We start from the raw sequence: 26,541 nt of genomic DNA, 5'->3' as shown, positions 1-26,541 counted from the left end.
CGGGCGGGATGTTTCACCAATATAGAAGTCTCCACATTCACAACGAAGCTGGTAAAATACTCCCAGATTGCCTCGACGTCCTAGTAAAGCAAGAAGCTAACAAGCTCTCCACTACTGTCTGCAGGAAACCTACCCATACCGACAAATACCTTCACTTTACCTCCAACCACCCTCTACAGGTTAAGAAAGGCATCATATCCATCCTCACCCGAAGAGCTAAGAACATCTACTCGACAACAGAAGCCCAAGAATCCGAACTAAACCACCTCCGCCATGTCTTCGTCCATTATAACCAGTACCCCCTGAAGTTAGTCAACAATGTCATCACAACCACCCTCAACCAAGAGATAAACCACCCCGCCGGTAATCAGCACCCTTTGTAATAAGTATCTAGTATGTCCCAGCAGTCAGCCACCAGATAAGACGACTCCTTCAGCAGCAAGCAGGCATAGACGTCCTGTTCCAGAAAGGCAAGTCCATCCAGAACCTCCTCCAAGCCACAGGCAAACCACCGTCAACAACAAAGAGACTTCTATATTGGTGAATCATCCCGCCCGCTCCCACTACGAATTAAAGATCACAAAGCGTACCTACACCGAAACGTCGCACTCATTGCAATAAAGAAGTTGGCTATCCATAGAACTTAGTTTTCCTTCATCTTCACAACTTCTAAAATGCCTCTCAAAGAACGTCAAGAATTGTTTTTAAAAAGACCCCACAATTAATGGAAAAACACAAAAGAAACACCACGATTACCTTACAGCAGAGACCATATAATCTATTATATACGGTCTCTGCTTACTGGAGAGAAGGGCGTAGGAATGATGTAACTGAGTGCCAAGACACCAAGCAATAGTGCAAGAGCATAGCCAGTCTTAACTTTCTACAGAAACAAATCCGTTTGGTGTAAAGGGGAAAATCGCTCTGAAAATCAGTGATTACACCTGTGTAAGCATGTAATAAAATTCAAGTTCATGCGTGCAACCAGCGTCAGACTGTTTAAACTTTAGTATACTTATCCGTACATGCGTACTTCATAATTGTACAACAGGGTCGTAACAGCTACGGAAGCGGAAGTAACAGCGCTTACCTCACATCAATACTGAAGCCGATGTCACCACGCTCGTTACCTTGACCCGTGAACATTAACGTCGAAGATGACATTGGGCAAGGATCGAGATGACAACGTTAGTAGATCCGTGGCTTCATAAATCCATTACGAGGGTCGTGCACTGGTCGGAAAGAGCCCGGGAACAACTGACGCCGGTTTGCTCTCTAGAAGTACATCGATATCGTGGTGGTCGGGTGGACAGTCCATGTCACCATCCAAGGCAGACGTACGGGGATGGTGTGGCGTTAACATTGTTTCGCCAACAGGGAACAGAAGGTCATTCGAGACGGATATCAAATAAAGCATTAAAGATATGATGTATGAGTACAAGATACCTTTGCCGTCTGTCACATCAAATATCACTGGTCATATAAAGAAACGCATAGTGCATAATCCTTTAATTATTTCTACACAAATGCATGTTGTGTTCATTATTAGATTTTGATTACACCACTGAAAAAGAGATTGTCTGTCTGTAAGGCAAGCCGTTTCCACATTTATTAAGACATACTGGTATTTTAAGCACTTTTAAAGATATCTTGAATGAAAGAAGAGATATCTTGAATTGAATACTAAGTATACCTCGAACAGAGATAATTATAGATATCTGTAATATAATTTATGATCTCGCGAAATGAATTATGGATACGATGAAGCATATTAAAGATATCTTGAAAATATTTCCTTACATCTTGAATTGAATCAGAGATATCTTAAAATGAATTAAAGTTATCTCCAATTATTTATCGATATCTTAAAACATTATTGATATCTTTAAATAGAATACAGCTGATATCTTGATAATTGAAGATATATTTAATTTCATAATAAATGTGAAAACGGATTGCCATATGTCTGTCTTTGTATTTGTGTTGTTTGTTTGTTTGTGTGTGTGTGTGTGTGTGTGTGTGTGTGTGTGTTAAGAGAGAGAAGCACTCACACACAACAGGTGATGTTTACATGTGGTTTACACTGGCACGTACAGTGAAATACACACAATAATCACACCACACGAATTTTTATCTTACATCTGTATGTTTCAGTTTTTATATTCAAAGTAAAAAATGCACATGGTATTCATTTATACCCGTGAATCGAACGTAACGCAAACATATCCGGACACTATATTGATAGCTCTTGAACTGTCGTAGAGAAAACTGGAGAGTGACTGATGCTCCAAACATTGCGTTTAGTGTAAGGAGTTTTTTCGTTAAGCTCCATACACTCACCAATACGATCCCTAACAAGCACTTTTAACGCGTATTAATACCTTAGGAGTGATCACGAGTTATAGACTAACATGCGGAAGACGGAATGGGTACAACAGAGAGGTACAGTGGTGATATTTCGATATACTCTGTGTATTCTTTACATTATTATCAGTAAGACTGTAGGAGTTGAGTTCTCATATATAAGATGAACTGCTGACTTACCGTTCTACAGTGTACAGAGGTACAACCAGGGTCATCACACCATCCCTGGTTCAACTCGTACCGTGTGTCAGTTGTCAGTGTCTCTATCGTACCACGATGACATTGATCGAAGCTCATAACAGCAATCAAGGCATTGTCCGTATTCGATTATTTAAAGGCCCAAGTAATTTTGCTGCAATATTGCACAGGTCAACGTTAAACGAGAACACGCTAAAGTTTACATGAACTCTTAGAACTTCTGTAAATATTTTCTGTGAATATAATGTCTCTTGCTGAAATAAAGCTGATACGAAGTTCAATTTTAACTTACCCAACCCACTCTGTAATTATTATTAGAGGACATATTAGCATATATGTGAACATTAGGTCTCAGGTAATAACAAAGCTGTAAGATTTTGTTCATACCGTCATCCAAGTCACCAGGCCTCATATCTTGATCGGTTCAGTCACCTCTAAAGACATGCATAGGTACCTGGCAATTTCCCATTGTAATCACATGAATAATGAATACTCATGCTTTCAGAGAACACCAGTGAGTAGCTAGCATAACATCATCACTAAGGTAACATGGATAGATCCTACCTGTTCCGGGTTTTGGATCAGCTAATCAGGTGTCACAGACTGTCTTCTGTAAGTATGTTGTGACAGCAATTTAAAATATTGCATACTGTCACTGCTTCATGTTGCATTATTTTACAGACCCACACATTTTTTCTTCCTCCTTCGTATGTTTAGATATTATTCTTCATACGTTGTTGATGTTGAACTTGAGAAAATGTGTAAAGAGCCTAAAATTGAATGTCCGAACTCTGTGTTTTTTTTTAAGCTCCTTCCCAGATAGCATTGATATGTTGGCCCATAGTTGGCCCATAATCAGCGGTTTGGTTGGCCCATTGTTGTCAAGCTGACGATGGGCCCACTTGGATATGCTCATCGGCTCCACAGTGGCCCATCATGTTGGCTAATTGTTGGGCCAACGAATGAAAATTCACACAAAACTATTGCCCATAGTTGGCCCAACTTAGTGATTTGGTTGGCCTTATGTTGGCACAACCGTGTTTCAACTTTTCAGCTCTTTCTTGACCTTTGTACTAAACCATGGCCCATGCTTGGCCCAAGGATGTGATTTAGTTGGCCTTATGTTGGCACAACTGTATTTCAACATTTAGCTCTTTCCTGACCTCTGCAATCAGAAACATATATAAACAACACAACAAGTTAATCAAGTGAACTATTTAATTCTTTTTTTTTCATTGTTATTTGAACATTATTGTATTTCCTGAAAATATTCTTGTTTTAGGTCTTTTGGCTGTGTCGCCGCTGACAGTTTTGAACTGCTCCTGAAAAAACAACCCAAAATTTCACTATACTGTCAGATATCTATCGTAAAAGGACATAGTATTTGGCCCTATGTTTTATTTGAAACATACCATGTACAACTTAATTATTGAAAGCGTCTTGTTTATTGCACAGAGTTACGTTAGGATGTAGATTCTTACACTGTTACCAAGCTAAAACCAAATGATGAGAAGTATATATCGTAGTATGTTTTGACAATCAACAGACTGACATTAACAACAACATGTAATTGAATAACAACTAGTACATTATTGGGAGAGGCCAGATGGGGACTAAGAACAACAAATGGAATGGTGATGAAGCCAATAAACAGGGGATTCAGTTGTAACAACAAGCTGATAGGATGCTTTGATAGAGTCTATAGTTTGATTAGTTCTTCATTGGTCTGTCGTTTTCATGTGACTGCAAAATTTGGTTTTGTTGCAATTATTTGATTTTGTGTTAGTGAGCAATTCATCGGTCTCAAGTGAAATCAAACAGACTATGAGTTGGTGGGTTACTGGTTGAGGCTTCGTGAAGACATGTTGTAGGTGGTTCCGCTCATGTTCCTAGGTCATGGCTGCTGGAGCAATGTTCTTAGCATGCTTGATCAGGGTTGAGATGGCGCTAACTTAGTTTTAGGGGGCTGGTTTGACAAATTCGAAATCTTATCCACCAAGAATCAGGACTGCACAAAAGAAACTTTTGGAAGCCATCAAAATCAGCCGCCACAAACCTTTGATCAATAGAGACCAAGGATACTACATACCATTGGGATATGAAGAACTAATCAAACTATAGACTCTATCAAATCACCCTATCAGGTTGTTACAACCTAACACCCCACCCTCCCTTGTTAATTGGTTTCATCACTAGATCAATTTGTTGTTCTTAGTCCCAAACTGGCAGCTCCCAATTATGTTTATTTGACAAAACATACTATGTACATGTATATATACTTCTCATCATTTGGTTGTAGTCACTTTTAGCTTGATAAAGGTGTAAAGAATCTACATCGAAACGTCGCTCTATACAATAAACAAGAAGTTGTTGTCCATAGAGATGTATGTTTCATTTTGACTGACCAACTTCTAGAATGCTGTTCAAACAATGTTTTATTTGGATATGACGTGTAACTACTATAACTGTGACACATATATCTGATTTGATGATGTTTAGCAATTATTGGTTGTAAAGATGAATAAAAGAGAGAGTTGTATATGGAAACAGGAGTGTAACTGACAAAAACATAATGTTAATAAAAGTAAACACAATAAATTTAAATAATTTAAAATGAAATGAGATTTATCAAAGTGGTTTAAAACAGGCTACCTACAGAAAAGAGTCAATTAAATCTTTTATCTACTCAATCAATTGCCTTTCAGTTACGGTATGTGTCACTTTCTTTAGCCTAAATGATGATTATAATTAATTATTTCACAATATATTTTTGCAATTCAGTATCACAGAAATAACAATGCATATTTACCAGTTGAAGGCCTCCAGAAATGTAGTGTCGTCTGCTCTTTGAATATCAGGTAAAGCTATCAATGATGACAAGTTTGGTATTCAATTTGGAGAAAACAATGCTGTAATATTCACTTTATCATGGTTAAAAACAGGGAAATGGATTCTTTCTTTTGTCTGTGTAATTATTTCAACTTTCATCAAAATCTTTATAAGAAAACATGGCTAAAATGGCCGTGTGCTCACTCTTTTATTCACAATGTTGGGCCAGCGGTGGCTAACTTTGTGAAATAGATGAAAGATCAGGGAACATAGGCAGAGTTTTTAAAATGTTGGCCCACTGTTGGACCAAGCGTGTCAAAAGCCACGGTTACTTTTAAGTCATCAAGATAACGTTGGGCCAATGTTGTCAAACTGTTGGCCAACCAACCAACCATATACCAACATTGGCCCAACACACCTTTGCTATCTGGGTTGAAGCTGCATATATGGCCTTGATGATGAAGACAGTGTGTTCACAAATGTCAACAAGCATCAGTCTGTGTTTGTATAAGAATTAAATATTTTTCTTATCAAGATGAAAATGGTGAAACCACCCCTACAGAATCCTGTAGAAGTAGAATTTCAGCACTTACTAGTTGTACTGCGAATAGTAGGGTATGACTATGATTTGAATCTGACATTGATATGCATCTCAAGATCCTTTACGATGTTTATTCTCCTAACTCACTGCATCTCTGCAAGTTCGCATATAAATTATCTCTAAAAACTATGACTTTGAACCAGAGTCACTCTTTTTCTTTTTTCAGACACATATTATCAATAATAGCTTGCCAAGAATCACACTTCCCCAGAAAATGGTCCAAAAGGTTGAAAAAGCCAAGGAAAGAAAAGAATTATTGGCACTGCAAAAGAAGCGCCGATCAACATTCAAGTCCCCACTGGTGATATCGTGCAAGAGAGAGCAGTTCAATCACCACAAGGGGCAGACATACAGTGGGTTTGATCCAAAGATACTTGCATCCCACGGCTGGAAGAACAAGCAGTCGGCAGGAGACCACTTCACCCTCGTCCCGTATAGTCAGGTACATGTCTGTGACAGGGTCTCTTATAGTCAGGTACATGTCTGTGACAGGGTCCCTTATAGCCAGGGTAGTGTCTGTGACAGGGTCCCTTCCCTTATAGCCAGGGTAGTGTCTGTGACAGGGTCCCCCTTATAGCCAGGGTAGACATGGGTCCCTTATAGCCAGGGTAGTGTCTGTGACAGGGTCCCTTATAGCCAGGGTAGTGTCTGTGACAGGGTCCCTTATAGCCAGGGTAGTGTCTGTGACAGGGTCCCTTATAGCCAGGGTAGTGTCTGTGACAGGTTCCCTTATAGCCAGGGTAGTGTCTGTGACAGGTTCCCTTATAGCCAGGGTAGTGTCTGTGACAGGTCCCTTATAGCCAGGGTAGTGTCTGTGACAGGTTCCCTTGTAGCCAGGGTAGTGTCTGTGACTGGTTCCCTTGTAGCCAGGGTAGTGTCTGTGACTGGTTCCTTATAGCCAGGGTAGTGTCTGTGACAGGGTCCCTTATAGTCAGGGTAGTGTCCCCCTTATAGCCAGGGTAGTGTCTGTGACTGGTTCCTTATAGCCAGGGTAGTGTCTGTGACAGGGTCCCTTATAGCCAGGTATGTCTGGATAGTAAATGGTCAGTGTTTAAAATTAGGCATGTAAGTCAAGAGGTTCTAATGACTGAAATAAAAGTTGTACATTGCAACACGATGTTGATACACCTGCAGCCTGCTATTTCATTGAGAAGTATTTTGAGCGATTTTGAATAGTTCATAAACTAGCCCATATTCCATTACTGCATATTCAATTTCGCACAGACCTCCACTTTGATTTCAAGTGATTGTTAACTTTCTGTTCCAGAACCCTGCTCTTAAAGGAACAACCCATCATCCTAGTTTCACAGAATTCGAACTTCATACTGGACTCCAAAAGGGACTTCATAAGCTGGGATATACAGAGCCTACTCACATACAGGTGATGTCAGGGTACATATAGGTGATGACAGCATACATACTGGTGATGTCAGGGTACATACAGGTGATCTCAGGGTACATGTAGGTGAAGTTAGGGTACATACTGGTAATGTCAGGGTGCTCACTGGTGATGGTCATGGTACATAGAGGTGATGTCAGGGTACATACAGGTGATGTCAGGATACATACAAGTGATGTCAGGGTACATACTGGTGATGTCAGGGTACATACAGGTGATGTCAGAGTACATACAAGTGATGTCAGGGTACATACAGGTGATGTCAGAGTACATACAAGGGATGTCAGGGTACATAGAGGTGATGTCAGGGTACATACAGGTGATGTCAGGGTACATACAGGTGAGGTCAGGTACATACAAAGCTGATGATGTCAGGGTACATACTGGTGTTGTCAGGGGGTACATAGAGGTGATGTCAGAGTACATACAAGTGATGTCAGGGTACATACAGGTGATGTCAGAGTACATACAAGTGATGTCAGGGTACATACAAGTGATGTCAGGGTACATACAGGTGATGTCAGGGTAATACAGGTGATGTCAGAGTACATACAAGTGATGTCAGGGTACATACTGGTGATGTCAGGGTACATAGAGGTGATGTCAGGGTACATACAGGTGATGTCAGGAGTACATACAGGTGATGTCAGGGTACATACAGGTGAGGTCAGAGTACATACAAGTGATGTCAGGGTACATACAAGTGATGTCAGGGTACATACAGGTGATGTCAGGATGCATGCAGGTGAAGTCTGAGTACATACAAGTGATTTCAGGGTACATACTGGTGATGTCAGGGTACATAGAGGTGATGTCAGGATGCATGCAGGTGAGGTCAAGGTACATACAAGTGATGTCAGGGTACATACTGGTGATGTCAGGATGCATGCAGGTGAAGTACATAGGAAGTGATTTCAGGGCATGGGTACATACTGGTGATGTCAGGATACATGCAGGTGATGTCAGGATGCATGCAGGTGAGGTCAAGGTACATACAAGTGATGTCAGGGTACATACTGGTGATGTCAGGGTACATACTGGTGATGTCAGGATACATACAGGTGAGGTCAGGGTACATACTAGTGATGTCAGGGTACATACTGGTGATGTCAGGGTACATACTGGTGATGTCAGGGTACATACAGGTGAGGTCAGAGTACACATACAGGTAATGTCAGGGTACATACTGGTGATGTCAGGGTACATACAGGTGATGTCGGGATACATACAGGTAATGTCAGGGTACATACTGGTGATGTCAGGGTACATACAGGTGAGGTCAGGGTACATACAGCTGACACTAGTGACAGGCTGTGTACATGCAGATGTTTTAGTTATGTACAGGTTATCAGCAGGTTACATGTGGGTGACAGGCAGGGTACATGTGGGTGACAGGCAGGGTACATGTGGGTGACAGGCAGGGTACATGTGGGTGACAGGCAGGGTACATATAGGTGATTGGATGGTTACATGCTGTTAATGGCCTATACAGGTAGTGGTTGGGGTATATTTAGGACGGGGTAGTCACAATCTTTTTCTGAATCCAATTTTGTTCGTTTGATGCCTGACTCAGCAAGCTATTTAATGGTTGCCTTGGACTCTTTAAGTCTTGACTAGACAATCTATTGATTAATATTCATGATCCATGTCATCAACAGTTTACGACCTTCCCACTTGCAGTTATGGGGTCTTAGGGTACCATACTCTTGATTTATGGAAAATTTTCGACATTTTCGATGACTTTTAGACTATAGTAGGTTTCAGACAGGTCTTTTTTCTTGCAGGCAAAAACAATTCCAGCCGTCCTAGAAGGTGACAATGTCCTGTGTGCAGCTGAGACAGGTACTGGGCTGGGGACAACGATGCTCCACCTTACCTCTCTGTTTGGGTGGGGGAAGGGTGTTGTGATGCTGGGGCATTATACTGTGAGGGTGGGGAAGGCTGTTGTGATGCTTGGGCATTATACTGTGAGGGTGGGGGAAGGGTGTCAGGATGCTGGGGCATTATACTGTGAGAGGGTGGGAAAGGGTGTTGTGATGCTTGGGCATTATATACTGTGGTGGGGGAAGGTTGTGCGTGATGCTGGGGCATTATACTGTGATGGTGGGGGAGGGATGTTGTGATGCTGGGGCATTATACTGTGAGGTGGGGAGAAGGGTGTTGTGTGATGCTGGGGCATTATACTGTGAGGTGGGGAAAGGTGTTGTGATGCTAGGGCATTATACTGTGTAGGAATTGAGTGAAGGGTGTTGTTATGCTGGGGCATTGTACTGTGAGGTTGGGGGAGGGTGTTGTGATGCTGGGGCATTATGCTGTGATGGTGGGGGAAGGGTGTCGTGATGCTGGGGCATTATACTATGTAGAGTGAGGAAGGGTGTTGTTATGCTTGGTCAGGGTATTATACTGTGAGGTGTGAGGGAAGAGGTGTTGTTGTGATGCTGGGGAGCATTATACTGTGAAGAAGGTGGGGAAGAGGGTGTTGTGATGCTGGGGCATTATACTGTGAGGTGGGGAAGGGTGTTGTGATGCTGGGGCATTATACTGTGAGGTGGGGAAAGGGGTGTTGTGATGCTGGGGCATTATACTGTGAGGTAGGGGAAAAGGGTGTTGTTATGCTGGGGCATTATACTGTGTGGGTGGGGGGAAGGGTGTTGTTATGCTGGGGCATTATACTGTGAGGTTAAGGGAAAGTGTTGTTATGCTGGGGCATTATACTGTGAGGGTGGGGAAAGTGTTGTGATGGTGGGGCATTATACTTGTGAGGGTGGGGAAGGGTGTTGTGATGCTGGGGCATTATACTGTGAGGGTGGGGAAGGGTGTTGTTATGCTGGGGCATTATACTGTGAGGGTGGGGAAGGGTGTTGTTGATGCTGGGGCATTATACTGTGAGGGTGTGAGGGAAGAGGTGTCAGGATGCTTGGGCTTTATACTGTGAGTGTGGGGGAAGGGTGTTGTGATGCTGGGGCATTATACTGTGAGGTGGGGAAAAGGGTGTCAGGATGCTTGGGCTTTATACTGTGAGGGTGGGGAAGGGTGTTGTGATGCTGGGGCATTATACTGTGAGGGTGGGGAAGGGTGTTGTGATGCTGGGGCATTATACTGTGAGGGTGGGAAGGGTGTTGTGATGCTGGGGCATTATACTGTGATAGTGGGGAAGGTTGTCGTGATGCTGGGGCATTATACTGTGAGGTGGGGAAGAAGTGTTGTGATGCTTGGGCATTATACTGTGAGGGTGGGGAAGAGGTGTCAGGATGCTGGGGCTTTATACTGTGAGGGTGGGGAAGGCTGTTGTGATGCTGGGGCATTATACTGTGAGGGTGGGGAAGAGGTGTCAGGATGCTGGGGCATTATACTGTGAGAAGTGGGAAAAGTGTTGTGATGCTTAAGGCATTATACTGTGAGGGTGGGGAAGGTTGTCGTGATGCTGGGGCATTATACTGTGATGGTGGGGGAGGATGTTGTGATGCTGGGGCATTATACTGTGAGGTGGGGAAAAGGTGTTGTGATGCTGGGGCATTATACTGTGAGGTTAAGGGGAGGTGTTGTGATGCTGGGGCATTATACTGTAAAGGTGGGGGAGGGTGTTGTGATGCTGGGGCATTATACTGTGATGGTGAGGAAAGGGTGTGCGTGATGCTGGGGCATTATACCGTGAGGGTGGGAAAAGGGTGTTGTGATGCTGGGGCATTATACTGTGAGGGTGGGGAAGGATGTCTTGATGCTGGGGCATTATACCTGTGAGGAATGGGGGAAGGATGTCTTGATGCTGGGGCATTATACTGTGAGGGTGGGGAAGGATGTCTTGATGCTGGGGCATTATACTGTGAGGGTGGGGAAGGATGTCTTGATGCTGGGGCATTATACTGTGAGGGTGGGGGAAGGATGTCTTGATGCTGGGGCATACTATACTGTGAGGGTGGGGAAGGATGTCTTGATGCTGGGGCATTATACTGTGAGGTGGGGAAGGATGTCTTGATGCTGGGGCGTGATATACTGTGAGGGTGGGAAGGATGTCTTGATGCTGGGGCATTATACTGTGAGGTGGGGAAGGATGTCTTGATGCTGGGGCATTATACTGTGAGGATGGGGAAGGGTCTTGTGATGCTTAGGTATTATACTGTGAGGGTGGGGAAAGGGTGTTGTGATGCTGGGGCATTATACTGTGAGGGTGGGGAAGGGTGTTGTGATGCTGGGGCATTATACTGTGAGGGTGGGGAAGGGTGTTGTGATGCTGGGGCATTATACTGTGAGGGTGGGGAAGGATGTCTTGATGCTGGGGCATTATACTGTGAGGGGGGGAAGGATGTTGTGATGCTGGGGGCATTATACTGTGAGGGTGGGGAAGGATGTCTTGATGCTGGGGCATTATACTGTGAGGGTGGGGAAGGATGTCTTGATGCTGGGGCATTATACTGTGAGGGTGGGGAAGGGTCTTGTGATGCTTGGGTATTATACTGTGAGGGTGGGGAAGGGTGTTGTGATGCTGGGGCATTATACTGTGAGGGTGGGGAAGGGTGTTGTGATGCTGGGGCATTATACTGTGAGGGTGGGGAAGGGTGTTGTGATGCTGGGGCATTATACTGTGAGGGTGGGGAAGGGTGTTGTGATGCTGGGGCATTATACCTGTGAGGGTGGGGAAGGGTGTTGTGATGCTGGGGCATTATACTGTGAGGGTGGGGAAGGATGTCTTGATGCTGGGGCATTATATACTGTGAGGGTGGGGAAGGGTCTTGTGATGCTTGGGTATTATACTGTGAGGGTGGGGAAGGGGTTTGTGATGCTGGGGCATTATACTGTGAGGTGGTGGGAAGGGTCTTGTGATGCTGGGGCATTATACTGTGAGGGTGGGGAAGGGTGTTGTGATGCTGGGGCATTATACTGTGAGGGTGGGGAAGGGTGTTGTGATGCTGGGGCATTATACTGTGAGGGTGGGGAAGGGTGTTGTGATGCTGGGGCATTATACTGTGAGGGTGGGGAAGGGTGTTGTGATGCTGGGGCATTATACTGTGAGGGTGGGGAAGGGTGTTGTGATGCTTTGAGGCATACACATGTTAGTGGTTTATATGTCTCTAGTGTTTTTATTTCTCTTGATGCTGAGATAATCAATGTCCAGTCCCTGTGTTTTAGGAAGTGGTAAGACACTGGCCTACCTACTGCCAGCACTGGAGATAATCAATGTCCATTCCCTGTGTTTTAGGAAGTGGTAAGACACTGGCCTACCTACTGCCAGCACTGGAGATGATCCACCACCAGAAGCTGAGATATAGCGGAGACCACCCCCCAAACTCTCCACGGACAATAATCCTCACCCCTTCCCGGGAACTCACCGACCAGATCTTGGTATGTGTATCTGAACTCACCCACCAGACAAAATAAAGCCAGGGTCATGTTGACATACCCGTGAAGGTCAGGGTTATAATATTGATCTTCAGTAACCCATGATTATCGTAAGAGGCGACTAACGGGATCGGGTGGTCAGACTCGCTGACTAGGTTGACACGTCATCGGTTCCCAATTGCGCAGATCGATGCTCATGCTGTTGATCAGTGGATTGTTTGGTCCAGACTCGATTATTTACAGACCGCCGCCATATAGCTAGAATATTGTTGAGTGTTGCATAAAACTAAACTCACTCACAAAGATTGATTTATTCTCAAATTGCAGGAAAAGTTCATCAAATAATCTTCTGTATCTAATTAAACAGTTACTTTATGTGTATATGTATAAGGCCTTCATTTGTCGAATATACCACAATTTCCAGTGCAGAGTTGCATACCTTGGGCAAGCCAGAAACCTACAATTGAGGATTTGAAACCTGCTTTGTCCATTTTATCTATCTGGGTGTGTCAACCCCATACACAAGCTTGTGGGTTTCACCAAGAACTGCATGAGTGCATTTTATTGTCCCACATTATATATATTGTTCTGTTTGTAGGATGTGTGCCAGAGACTGTGTGAACATACAGATATACAACCCTATGCAATATGTGGAGGACGTGGAACTAAGGTATGCAATATGTGGAGGACGTGGAACTAAGGTATGCAATATGTGGAGGACTTGGAACTAAGGTATGCAATATGTGGAGGACGTGGAACTAAGGTATGCAATATGTGGAGGACGTGGAACTAAGGTATGCAATATGTGGAGGACGTGGAACTAAGGTATGCAATATGTGGAACTAAGGTATGCAATATGTGGAGGACGTGGAACTAAGGTATGCAATATGTGGAGGACGTGGAACTAAGGTATGCAATATGTGGAGGACGTGGAACTAAGGTATGCAATATGTGGAGGACGTGGAACTAAGGTATGCAATATGTGGAGGACGTGGAACTAAGGTATGCAATATGTACTAAATCACAACTTCATGTTGCCGCTGTTACATTGAAACCAAATGTGAAATCTGCACTCTCTAGTCATTCTGAGGACTATGATAACACACAAGTTTAAGATCTTCCAAACCTATAAAGGTCGTGATCATGGTGTGCCTACCTGTCTTTAAGTTGAATATGGGGCGGTAGGATAGCCTATTGGTACACTCGTCACAACGAAGGCTTGGGTTTGACTCCTCACATGGGTACAATGTGTGAAGCCCATTTCTGGTGACCCTTCTGTGATGTAGCTGGAATATTTCTTAAAATGCTGTAACCCAAGTGGCTCCCTCCCTCCCTCACTCACTCACTCACTCACGCAGGTTAAATACTTGTCTATAAAATGTTTTGCTTCCTTTTTCCAGCACCGATTGGCGTGGGGTGAAAAAGCTCAGATGGATATATTGATGGCAACACCAGGTGTTCTGAGGAAGTTCCTGGGGGCAGGTATGATGTTGATGAAGTCCATTGAGAACGGCTTTGAGGCATAGGCATCTTTGACTTTAACATTTGATGAATGAAGCCGTTATAAATACAGGATATTTAAGCTTACCTTAAACAGCAATTTGAGTTTATGTTATGTTTAGATTTGGATTTTTAATGGGGTCAAGTAAGATCCCCATCATCCCATGCTTGTGGGGCGCGGTGGGTGAGCTGGCTAAGGCGCCAGGCTAGTGTTCCAGCAAACTTGAGGTGTCGGGATCGAGCCCACCTGTGACCGGGTGTAAAAACCTCGGAGTCAACTTTGTGTGCAGACTCTTTCAGTGTTGTCACAAATCCTAGTGTACAGTACACAACCCTGTGTACTTAAAAGAACCCACGAGTTCGTTGGTATATGACCAGATGGTGGCCACATGAATACATGCAAACACCTAGTTGCGGGTACAGCAACGTGCAGCAAACTTGGACAAAATACTGTGACTACGTGTCCCAGTCCACCCAGCTGTGAATGGGTACCTCGTTAGGATGAGAAAGCCACAATAACTTGGTGCGCCTAGTGACTGCAAGAGTTGTATACTCCCCAGGGAGTTGAGATTGATAATATGATGTGCCGTTGAAACTGACATCCAAAGATTGAGGGAAAAAATACCAGCGTCTTGAGCATGCACTAGTTGCCTGGACGTGTGCGCTATATAAATATCCTATAATAAAAATAAATATGAGCTAACAAATATGGATCAGGTGGTTACAATGAGTAAACTGGTTGATTGTGAACTATCAAGGTGATGGTCCCAATGTCGGCCGCAGGTTGACTGTGAACTATCAAGGTGGTGGTCCCAATGTGAACTATCAAGGTGATGGTCCCAATGTCGGCCGCTGGTTGACTGTGAACTATCAAGGTGATGGTCCCAATGTCGGCCGCTGGTTGATTGTGAACTATCAAGGTGGTGGTCCCAATGTCGACCGCTGGTTGATTGTGAACTATCAAGGTGGTGGTCCCAATGTCGGTCGCTGGTTGATTGTGAACTATCAAGGTGGTGGTCCCAATGTCGGCCACTGGTTGACTCCTGCATATTGCAGGATGTAGCTGGAATGATGTAAAACAAAAGTGGTAAATGGCTTCAATATTTTGGACTTTCTTGATGTTGTGATGAAAGAAACTCCGAGGTTGTTCTGGATGTTCAGCTCTGAATGTAACTGTTGTGTTGTTGACAAACATCCTTCTTCCAGGGTTAATGAAGCCAGGATTCCTGCAGCATGTCATTCTAGATGAGGCGGACTCTCTCCTGGATGATAGCTTTTCTTCAGAAGTCATGTCTATTCTCCAGAAATTGAGGGTAAGATGGTTATAACATACATAAAATGCCCTCTACAAATGTACAATGTCTTTAGAACTCAAAGCTTTCATTGATTGTTGAGGAAGTACATGTCAGGGAATACATCTTGTTTCCAGGTGACAGCTAGCAGTGGTCAGACAGCAGCTGGACACCAGGATGGGGCACAGTTCACACTAGTGGGGGCCACCATCCCCCGAGGCCTGGAGGAGAAGATTGGAGACACCATAGCAGTGAGCACATTATAGTTTACATGGACGTTTCAGTCAACTGATAAATGGTAAATAGGTTTTTTAATAGTTCTCATGGGTTAATGGTTCCTGAGTAAAGGGTTCTAAAGTCAGGCGTGCTGTGTGAAATTGTCTTGTACCTGTCCTGCTGAGTGAATGGTTCTTGCTGCTATGTCCAGGTCAACAGTCTTCACAGAGTGACGTCAGATCATGTCCACTACCTCATGCCTCATGTACCTCAGACCTTCCTCCGACTCAAGCCCTCACAGAAAGCAGGTAAACCATCCACACCTTCCCCTGACTGAACCCCTCACAGATAACAGTTAAACCATCCACACCTTCCCCTGACTGAACCCCTCACAGAGAGCAAGTAAACCATCCACACCTTCCCCTGACTGAACCCCTCACAGAGAGCAAGTAAACCATCCAAACCTTCCCCTGACTGAACCCCTCACAGAGAGCAAGTAAACCATCCACACCTTCCTCCGACTGAACCCCTCACAGAGAGCAGGTAAACCATCCACACCTTCCTCCGACTCAAGCCCTCACAGAGAGCAAGTAAACCATCCACACCTTCCTCCGACTCAAGCCCTCACAGAAAGCAGGTAAACCATCCACACCTTCCTCCGACTCAACCCCTCACAGAAAGCAGGTAAACCATCCACACCTTCCTCCGACTCAAGCCCTCACAGAGAGCAAGTAAACCATCCACACCTTCCTCCGACTCAAGCCCTCACAGAAAGCAGGTAAACCATCCACACCTTCCTCCTCACTCTCAAGCCCTCACAGAGCAAGTAAACCATCCACACCTTCCTCCGACTCAAGCCCTCACAGAAAGCAGAGTAAACCATCCACACCTTCCTCCGACTGAACCCCTCACAGAAAGCAGGTAAACCATCCACACCTTCCTCCGACTGAACCCCTCACAGAAAGCAGGTAAACCATCCACACCTTCCTCCGACTCAAGCCCTCACAGAGAGCAGGTAAACCATCCACACCTTCCTCCTGAACCCCTCACAGACTGAACCCCTCACAGAAAGCAGCTAAACCATCCACACCTTCCTCTGACTGAACCCCTCACAGATAGCAGGTAAACCATCCACACCTTCCTCCAACTGAACCCCTCACAGAGAGCAGGTAAACCATCCACACCTTCCTCTGACTGAACCCCTCACAGATAGCAGGTAAACCATCCACACCTTCCCCTGACTCAACCCCTCACAGAAAGCAGGTAAACCATCCATACCTTCCCCAGACTGAACCCCTCACAGAAAGCAGGTAAACCATCCACACCTTCCTCCAACTCAAGCCCTCACAGAAAGCAGGTAAACCATCCATACCTTCCCCAGACTGAACCCCTCACAGAAAGCAGGTAAACCATCCACACCTTCCTCCAACTCAAGCCCTCACAGAAGGCAGGTAAACCATCCACACCCTCCAACTGAACCCCTCACAGAGAGCAGGTTATGTTAATGCTGGCTGCAATATCTGGCACTAAAATCTTCCTCTGACTCTCCACAGAGACCATTGTGCAGCTTGCCCGCAAGAACCATCAGAAGGGCCTCCCAACCCTCATCTTCAGCAACAGGAGTGAGACCAGCTTCTGGCTGAGTGAACTCCTGCGGGAGAACGCTGTCCCAAACGTCTTCATGAATGCCGCAATACAGGAGAAGGTACACAAGACCTCACTGGTTTATGGTGATCAGCAACTTGAATAACAACCCCTTTAGTACCACCCCTTGGGGAAGTTCCTCATAGTTCGCCTTTTCAGCGCAGACTGCTCTGAATACAGAGTCTGAAACTTGCCTGGCAGTTCGTAGATGTTTGCAAGTGTTTGCAATTTATTTTGAAATTTGAAATATATGTGATGGAATATCAGTGTATGTGGATTAGAATTGTTCTTCAGCAACCTTTGCTTGTTATAAGCGGTGATTTGGTGGTCAGACTCACTTGTCATCGTAACCCAGTTGTATAGGTCATTGCTTATGATGTCAATCACTGGAATGTCTGGTCCAGAATTGATTATTTACAGACTGCTGTCATATAACAAGAATATTGCAGAGTGGGATTAACAGCACAAAAACATCAGCAGAAATAATAATGATAAACAAATAATTTCATGAGGAGATTCTTATTGAATTGTGGTTGAACAGGACGCTCCCCATATCCTCTCAAGTGTATTTGTATGAATTTGTTACAGAGGCTCTCAAGTTTGTTCAGTCGCTTCCAGAGTGGAGAGACGGATGTCATGGTAGCAACAGACATAGCCTCCAGGGGCCTGGACTTACTCAGGGTAACCTCATTGTTGATAGGGTCTCATCGTGATAATATCAGGGCAAACAATCCATCAGTCAGTATCTAGGGTGATCTGTCAAATAATCCATCAGTCTGTACCTAGGGTGATCTGTCAGACAATCCATCAGTCTGTACCTAGGGTGATCTGTCAGATAATCCATCAGTCTGTATCTAGGGTGATCTGTCAGACAATCCATCAGTCTGTACCTAGGGTGATCTGTCAGATAATCCATCAGTCTGTACTGTCAGATAATCCATCAGTCTGTACCTAGGGTGATCTGTCAGATAATCCATCAGTCTGTACCTAGGGTGATCTGTCAGACAATCCATCAGTCTGTACCCAGGGTCATCTGTCAGATAATCCATCAGTCTGTACCCAGGGTCATCTGTAAGACAATCCATCAGTCTGTACCTAGGGTGATCTGTCAGACAATCCATCAGTCTGTACCAAGGGTGATCTGTCAGATAATCCATCAGTCTGTACCCAGGGTCATCTGTCAGACAATCCATCAGTCTGTACCTAGGGTGATCTGTCAGATAATCCATCAGTCTGTACCTAGGGTCATCTGTCAGACAATCCATCAGTCTGTATCTAGGGTGATCTGTCAGACAATCCATCAGTCTGTACCTAGGGTGATCTGTCAGATAATCTATCAGTCTGTACCTAGGGTGATCTGTCAAATAATCCATCAGTCTGTACCTAGGGTGATCTGTCAGATAATCCATCAGTCTGTACCTAGGGTGATCTGTCAGACAATCCATCAGTCTGTACCCAGGGTCATCTGTCAGATAATCCATCAGTCTGTACCCAGGGTCATCTGTAAGACAATCCATCAGTCTGTACCTAGGGTGATCTGTCAGACAATCCATCAGTCTGTACCCAGGGTGATCTGTCAGATAATCCATCAGTCTGTACCCAGGGTCATCTGTCAGACAATCCATCAGTCTGTACCTAGGGTGATCTGTCAGATAATCCATCAGTCTGTACCTAGGGTGATCTGTCAGATAATCCATCAGTCTGTACCTAGGGTGATCTGTCAGACAATCCATCAGTCTGTACCTAGGGTGATCTGTCAGATAATCCATCAGTCCTTATCTAGGGTCATCTCTCAGACGATCCATCATTCTCCTTTTAGGGTGATCTGTCAGACAATCCACTAGTCTGTACCCAGGGTGATCTGTCAGACAATCCATCAGTCTGTATTTAGGGTGATCTGTACCTGCTAGGATGACTATTTTTGACATTGTTCAAACCCACCTTCGCTGAAACAAACTGAATAGTGACAAATGTTTATGAACACGGAATGGAGATGTCATACTGTAGATAGTTCTGTACCAGTAGTAGTAGTTTTCCTGAACCTTGTGCAAGTATAGTAGTGTTGCAGAACATATACAAAGGTTTATAGGATCCAAAGAAACGTAGAGACTCATGAAGAAACTGATTTCATCTGATCTACAGGTACATCACGTGATCAACTTCGACTGCCCCCCATTTGTGTCGGACTACATTCACCGTGCTGGGAGAGTGGGTCGGGTGGGGTCACACACCTCAGGGCAGGTCACAACCTTCATCACCAAGAAGTGGGAGGTCGACCTCCTGTGGCAGATTGAGGTCAGTATATCTCTTGCCTTGTATTAGGCCACATTAATTCTTTGGTTTTCAAAATGTTTGCTTACCAATCAGCTTATTTTGTGACTACTTGTCAGCTTTATGGGAGGAACCCCTGAAGTGATGCAGCTCACTGCGTTGACAGACCATGAAACATGGGTGTGGTGCTGAGAAACCTGGAACATAATTGGGGGGAATCAGGGTGTTGTATGTAGGGTTTCTTGCACACCCAAGGGACATAACTCAGCACAACCAGTTGTGACATCTTTCACATCATGTTTCATGGTCTGTCAAATTCATAAATGCAGTGCCACCTTAATAGAACTATACTGAATAACTAAAGTATTGTGCTTTGTGATACAATGTATACAAGTTGTGTAAAACAAATGTGACATGGTATGTGGTTTTGACAATATTGAAGCAAAAATGTCAATTTAAGGTGTCTGGCTTTAAACACTGTATTCTGAAGGTTTCAACCATCCTTAAGCCTTTGTTGGTGTAACTGACACAAAATGACAAACTATATTTCTATTGAGTATCTCTGTTCTTATGGATTCCTTGCAATATAAAGGTGTGTTCCTGTTTGCCACAACTCACTGTGTGAAGTTGCCTCCCTTAGATCTGCCAGGATCCATGGTACTTTGTTAACAGTCCGATTCACCTTCATTATTCTTCCCTGCAACAATTCAAAGGGGTTGTAAATTTGGGATACATCTGTCAATTTGATTTGAATGGGGGAGAAGTGATTTACTACTACAAAATGAAGAAAGACATGTTGCATACATCATTAAGAGATAAGTATGTTAAATAAGAGTGAAACTCTGGGTCAGGAATAATATTTTACAGAGTTATGGCCCTTGTCCAATGATGCACTGTACCCCAAATGAGAAACATTTTCTTGGAAATTGGTGTGGAAACCAGGATGATGTCTGTCAGATATACATGATTGGATGGAGTTTGAAAACCCCAGCATCAAGAATTAATATTTTACAGAGTTATCTCCCTTGTTTAATTTCATTTATGGAGTAAGTGTTTCAGTATAAACCATTTAATATATCATGAAACATTTTTGTCTTACAAAGAACAATAATTTCTTTTCAAGGGCAACAACTTCAATTGATCCTAAGGATTGCTTTTGGTGCCAAACCTTTCCATTTTGTATGAAACTTTGTCGGCTAGGAATGTATTAGGCTAGATGTAAGGTCAGATGCTTATTGTTTTTGGAGAAATCAAAGATTATTTACTTACAGTTGTAAGAGTGGCACTGGTAGCGATGACACTCCTCTTCTGGTTATCCTTGGTTTCCAGGCACCATACACAAGGTGTGTGTATCACAGAAAACGTCAGAGACTGGAGCTTTCTTCTGACATAATAATATACAATGCAAAGCATACACACTCCCACATCTTGATACAAGTATCATGTGGCATCTCCTAAAGATCATTATACATTTTTCGACAAGTTGAAAGATTATAGAAAATCTTAAGTAATTCGTAAAAAGTAGCTTTGATGGCTACAACAGTCTTCTATGGATGATGTTTTCTTCTGTTACAGACTGCCGCCCGGAAACACCAGGCTCTGCACAATGTTAATGCCAATATCAAGAGGAAGATATCATCCATTATCGCTCGCAAATTCCCACACAGAGATGTTCTATAGAGGTGGTTTGAAACTTGGTCAATCTTGTTCTGATTAAGGGGAGCAAGTGAATAATGAGTGATGCCACACTAAGCCGTATTCTCACTACTACATCTGGGTGGCCTGTCAGGGCTGAAAGCTGGACCAGACAAACCTGTGATTGAAGGCATGAACACTATATGATCCACAACAATGTGAAGATTGTACGGATTGTAGATTTATTGTAAAGAGCATGTACTGTAAGTGAAAATATAATTGATCGTACACTGATGGCGTTGTTACATTTGTTGCGTATGAAGAAACAAGGACCAGTCAGCATGGAGTCAGTATGTCCTGCTGGAACAAAATGTTGTAAATGTTCAGCTTGTAGGTACATGTGTCGGGTGCATTTCGAGTGAATACCTGAATATATAAGTGTTCTTTTTCAGAATTGGCTTAAATATTGTTTGCTGTTATTGGAGTATAAAACAGCAAGAAATAGCGAAAAGTGACAACAAAATAATGATCGTTTGTTAAACAACTTTTTTATTCGGCTGTCCAAAATTATTAGACAAATCATCAGAGTTGGTCTGTCGACTTCATGGGACTGTGCAAAATTTGGTTTTGTTGCATTTATTAGATTTTGTGTTAGTGAGCAATTCATCGGTCTCAAACGAAGTCAAACGGACTATAAGATAAACGCAAGAAATATTTGCTTGACTGGTCATGTACAGTTTATGTTTTCTATTGTTCCTTCGAACGATAACGGCCCTAAATTCAAAGAAAATAGAAGAAGGGTTGATAGATCACGTTCATCTATAGAAATATAGATATGAACAAATAAAATATAACCTTCTTAGAATATATTTTATTTTCTCAGATATACTATAGTAGTCAAACTACTTGATGGTGACGTGGTGTGTAAATACGAAAGCTTGATATCCATAACGTTTTCTTATTCTGATCATGATCAACCTCATCCCACGACCATCATTTACAGAAATACCGGACCGCCTCCGGTCGCTTGTTCGAACCTCAGACGCGACTTACGTAAAAGGAGTACGCAAACCGAAACATGAGTCTCATTAACCTATTCAGGCAATGACCTACTTTTCAGCCGATCCGAATGTGAAAATAGACATCACAAACAACTATGGTTACACTGAATTCCAATTCCTTTTTTCATAAGAAAATGGTATTTATAAATGAATTATAATTTGAAACTTTAATAACATCGTGAGGTGAGATGTAGGCAGCATGACCTTAACTAAGACGTCACAGACTGCCCCTGTTTGATGATGAGGTCGTAAAATGATTCACAATGCATCTAGCACACTGGTTACACCTGTTATGTATTTTGTTGCGCTTATTAGTGTAGTTCTGTAACGCACAATGTAATTGATATAATATCAATTCCGTACCAGACCGCCAAACATTTCTAGCGGCAGAGCCTCGTTTTGAGATTTCCACGATTTCCAGGTTACCGTTAGTCAGAGCTCGCTGTACGATAGAGCACGCTGCACGACGTGTTTGCAAGGATTAGAAGGAGCGTAGTGTTGCAATATACAAGAGCTTAGATGTATCAAATAATACTGATTAATATTTATGTATCCAGTTAAATGAATTGGTCTAAAAATTCTGGACTGGTTATTGTACTAAGTTGCACAATAGGACGGAACCCAGTCAACAGGAAACGAGACTGTTGTGTAATCAATGTTTTGACTTGTTTGTTTCCTTGCCTGGTGGTCGGCATTAAGGAGATAACATATGAAGGACAGTTCGGCTCGGAATCAGCCCACTGTGTCACAGTGGGCCAGACTGATTATTGCTGAGTACAACATTAAACACCTAACAATCGGGTAAAAACTGCGACATGGTATATATACTCTTCAAAAAAAGAAACTTGACAGGACAAACTTGAATTTTAGGAAAATATTTGACATAAACCAATCCATGCTGAATCACAGCATGTGGGGGAATGGTTGCTGACGACAAAACGTTTAAAAAAAGAAACGTTTAACGAAAACGTAACGTTACACTCGCGTCTGTAGTGAATCTCTAAAATGCACCCTACATGAAATGCACGAGCATCATGAAATTGTGTATCGCCCTGAGCTGAAGCCTATGACTGTAGGCTTTAAAAAGCCACATCAATATGAGACTCCACATGCATTGCTTTAAGCTACTGTAGACGACAAGAGAATGAAAAGACTGACAGAGGCTCAACGACATCGGCCGTTTACAAGGACGGCCATCGCAGCATGATGTGGCAAGGCACTTCAGCGTGTCCAGACAGACCATCTCAAACCTATGCACCCGATACAAAAATACTGGGAGTGTTAATGACAGACCCAGGTCAGGTCGACCTGGAGTTACCACCGCCGCCCAGGATCGCTACATCCGGTTGAGACATTTTCGTTCAAACGCCACGGCCGCACCATCCACAACAATCCAAATCCCTGGACTGCTCCGAATCTCCGACCAGACAGTGCGCAATTGGCTAGGAAAAGCCAGAAGACCAGTTCAACGTCATGTCGTTGCCTACATCAACGTGACCTTTGGCGCATGACAATGCTCGACCTCACGGTGCACTTGTTTGACAGGTCTTCCTCCAGCAAAACAATGTTCAGTTGTTACCTTGGCCTTCTCGATCACCGGATTTGTCCCCCATTGAACATCTATGGGATACTCTTGACCAGCTTGCGCCAGCGTAATCCGCCGCCTCAGACGCTCCAAGAACTGCACACAGCACTTCAGCAAGTGTATCAAAACATTCCTCAAGACAGCATTCGGCTTATCCTTTCTTCTATGGGTCACCGCTGCCAAGCTGTTGTCGACGCTAATGGTGGTCACACCAGATACTGACATTTTACTCTGACCAAGTGGCTTTAATAGCCCTCTGTGTTTTTACCAAACACTTTCTGGATAATAATGTTTTGGAAATTTGTAAAGTGATGCTTTTGCTGTAACTGAGCAATGATGTCATGTTTGAATCAGTTATATGCACTCAGTAAGTAACTCCAAAACAGCATGTCATGTTTCTTTTCTTTTTAATTGAGAGTATATTAACAACTCACTCAAACCGGCACGCGTCCCGAATAGCCTATTGTGCAAACGCGCGCATATGTGTAAGTGCAATAACCGTGAACTCGCCACACATACTACCCTACATCAACCTACAACCCACAATTTTATTTGCATCCAACTGTAACAATCGTATTATGCTTGCATACTGCACACATGTATACATACTAATTATCTCTTGCACATCTGACACAGCAGCTGGTATCAGGCCCGTCGTGGTGGGCCCAGTCCACTCAGGTTCAACACATCGCTGATCGTACACCGTCTGCTCGCCGTCTGTCAACATAACACATTGTAAACCAAAGTCTGTTGTTCCAAAGTCAATAGATCATCAACATCACCAAGGAACGTCCTTCATAATACCACCGTTCCCTGCAAAAGGTAAGTGGAATTCTGACGAATGTCTGAATCGTGTATGTTAAGATATGGCGTATGTTCAGGGCAGGTGAAATACTTTACATTTCAGTCAGTCAGATAATATCTTAACGTCTATATTCAGGGCAGGTGAAATACTTTACATTTCAGTCAGTGAGATAATATCTCAACGTCTACGAGAGGGCAAGTAGAATACTTTACATTTCAGTCAGTGAGATAATATCCTAACGTCTATATTCAGGACAGGTGAAATACTTTACATTTCAGTCAGTTAGATAATATCTTAACGTCTATATTCAGGACAGGTGAAATACTTTACATTTCAGTCAGTGAGATAATATCCTAACGTCTATATTCAGGGCAGGTGAAATACTTTACATTTCAGTCAGTGAGATAATATCTTAACGTCTATATTCAGGACAGGTGAAATACTTTACATTTCAGTCAGTCAGATAATATCTTAACGTCTATATTCATGGCAGGTGAAATACTTTACATTTCAGTCAGTGAGATAATATCTCAACGTCTACGAGAGGGCAAGTAGAATACTTTACATTTCAGTCAGTGAGATAATATCCTAACGTCTATATTCAGGACAGGTGAAATACTTTACATTTCAGTCAGTCAGATAATATCCTAACGTCTATATTCAGGGCAGGTGAAATACTTTACATTTCAGTCAGTCAGATAATATCTTAACGTCTATATTCAGGGCAGGTGAAATACTTTACATTTCAGTCAGTCAGGTAATATCTTAACGCCTATATTCAGGACAGGTGAAATACTTTACATTTCAGTCAGTGAGATAATATCCTAACGTCTATTCAGGACAGGTGAAATACTTTACATTTCAGTCAGTCAGATAATATCCTAACGTCTATATTCAGGACAGGTGAAATACTTTACATTTCAGTCAGTGAGATAATATCTTAACGCCTATATTCAGGACAGGTGAAATACTTTACATTTCAGTCAGTGAGATAATATCTTAACGTCTATATTCAGGGCAGGTGAAATACTTTACATTTCAGTCAGTGAGATAATATCTTAACGTCTATATTCAGGACAGGTGAAATACTTTACATTTCAGTCAGTCAGATAATATCTTAACGTCTATATTCATGGCAGGTGAAATACTTTACATTTCAGTCAGTGAGATAATATCTCAACGTCTACGAGAGGGCAAGTAGAATACTTTACATTTCAGTCAGTGAGATAATATCCTAACGTCTATATTCAGGGCAGGTGAAATACTTTACATTTCAGTCAGTGAGATAATATCTTAACGTCTATATTCAGGACAGGTGAAATACTTTACATTTCAGTCAGTCAGATAATATCTTAACGCCTATATTCAGGACAGGTGAAATACTTTACATTTCAGTCAGTCAGGTAATATCTCAACGTCTACGAGAGGGCAAGTAGAATACTTTACATTTCAGTCAGTGAGATAATATCCTAACGTCTATATTGATGGCAGGTGAAATACTTTACATTTCAGTCAGTGAGATAATATCTTAACGTCTATATTCAGGACAGGTGAAATACTTTACATTTCAGTCAGTCAGATAATATCTTAACGCCTATATTCAGGGCAGGTGAAATACTTTACATTTCAGTCAGATAATATCTTAACGTCTATATTCAGGACAGGTGAAATACTTTACATTTCAGTCAGTGAGATAATATCTTAACGTCTATATTCAGGGCAGGTGAAATACTTTACATTTCAGTCAGTGAGATAATATCTTAACGTCTATATTCAGGACAGGTGAAATACTTTACATTTCAGT

At 43.0% G+C, this 26,541-nt stretch overlaps 2 protein-coding genes and 1 long non-coding RNA gene across 4 annotated transcripts in view; 2 read left to right on the top strand and 1 right to left on the bottom strand.

Annotated features, from left to right (window-relative positions):
- The first annotated feature begins 2,385 nt into the window (after nucleotides 1–2,385).
- Nucleotides 2,386–21,576, top strand: LOC124287395 (probable ATP-dependent RNA helicase DDX28). The gene is made up of 15 exons (XM_046723927.1): nucleotides 2,386–2,442; nucleotides 3,068–3,174; nucleotides 6,159–6,434; nucleotides 7,260–7,373; nucleotides 9,176–9,233; nucleotides 12,589–12,731; nucleotides 13,327–13,398; nucleotides 14,129–14,210; nucleotides 15,435–15,541; nucleotides 15,658–15,771; nucleotides 15,948–16,044; nucleotides 17,290–17,441; nucleotides 17,969–18,061; nucleotides 19,523–19,675; nucleotides 21,227–21,576. The coding sequence occupies exons 2-15, from the start codon at nucleotides 3,112–3,114 to the stop codon at nucleotides 21,329–21,331; spliced, it is 1,629 nt and encodes a 542-aa protein (XP_046579883.1). The 5' UTR covers nucleotides 2,386–2,442; nucleotides 3,068–3,111; the 3' UTR covers nucleotides 21,332–21,576.
- LOC124287396 overlaps nucleotides 17,233–26,541 on the bottom strand; it is an 11,767-nt gene continuing 2,458 nt past the window's right edge. The window contains exons 3-4 of the long non-coding RNA XR_006901260.1: nucleotides 20,011–20,022; nucleotides 17,233–17,243 (exon numbers count right to left, since the gene is read on the bottom strand). This is a non-coding gene — a long non-coding RNA (uncharacterized LOC124287396). The remainder of the gene's footprint in view (nucleotides 17,244–20,010; nucleotides 20,023–26,541) is intronic.
- The window catches only part of LOC124287394 (probable 4-coumarate--CoA ligase 1), a 20,347-nt gene continuing 18,091 nt past the window's right edge, over nucleotides 24,286–26,541 (top strand). For both annotated transcript variants that reach the window (XM_046723922.1, XM_046723923.1), the window contains exon 1: nucleotides 24,286–24,754. The gene's annotated coding sequence lies outside the window, so the exon portion shown is untranslated. The remainder of the gene's footprint in view (nucleotides 24,755–26,541) is intronic.

The sequence above is a fragment of the Haliotis rubra genome, unplaced genomic scaffold, assembly GCF_003918875.1.
Source record: "Haliotis rubra isolate DU_JTF1 unplaced genomic scaffold, ASM391887v1 Scf40, whole genome shotgun sequence".
Classification (NCBI taxonomy): domain Eukaryota; kingdom Metazoa; phylum Mollusca; class Gastropoda; order Lepetellida; family Haliotidae; genus Haliotis; species Haliotis rubra.
Note: the sequence above shows the minus strand (reverse complement) of the source record. Positions and strands in the feature narration are given on the sequence as shown.

What these genes read in the sequence shown, in the direction of transcription:
- LOC124287395 (XM_046723927.1), top strand. Translation starts at nt 3,112, where the DNA reads ATGGATAGATCCTACCTGTTCCGGGTTTTGGATCAGCTAATCAGGTGT. An exon ending in CAGAGCCTACTCACATACAG is followed by an intron (nt 7,374 to 9,175) that starts GTGATGTCAGGG and finishes TTTTTCTTGCAG; the next exon opens with GCAAAAACAATTCCAGCCGT. An exon ending in ATGCCGCAATACAGGAGAAG is followed by an intron (nt 17,442 to 17,968) that starts GTACACAAGACC and finishes AATTTGTTACAG; the next exon opens with AGGCTCTCAAGTTTGTTCAG.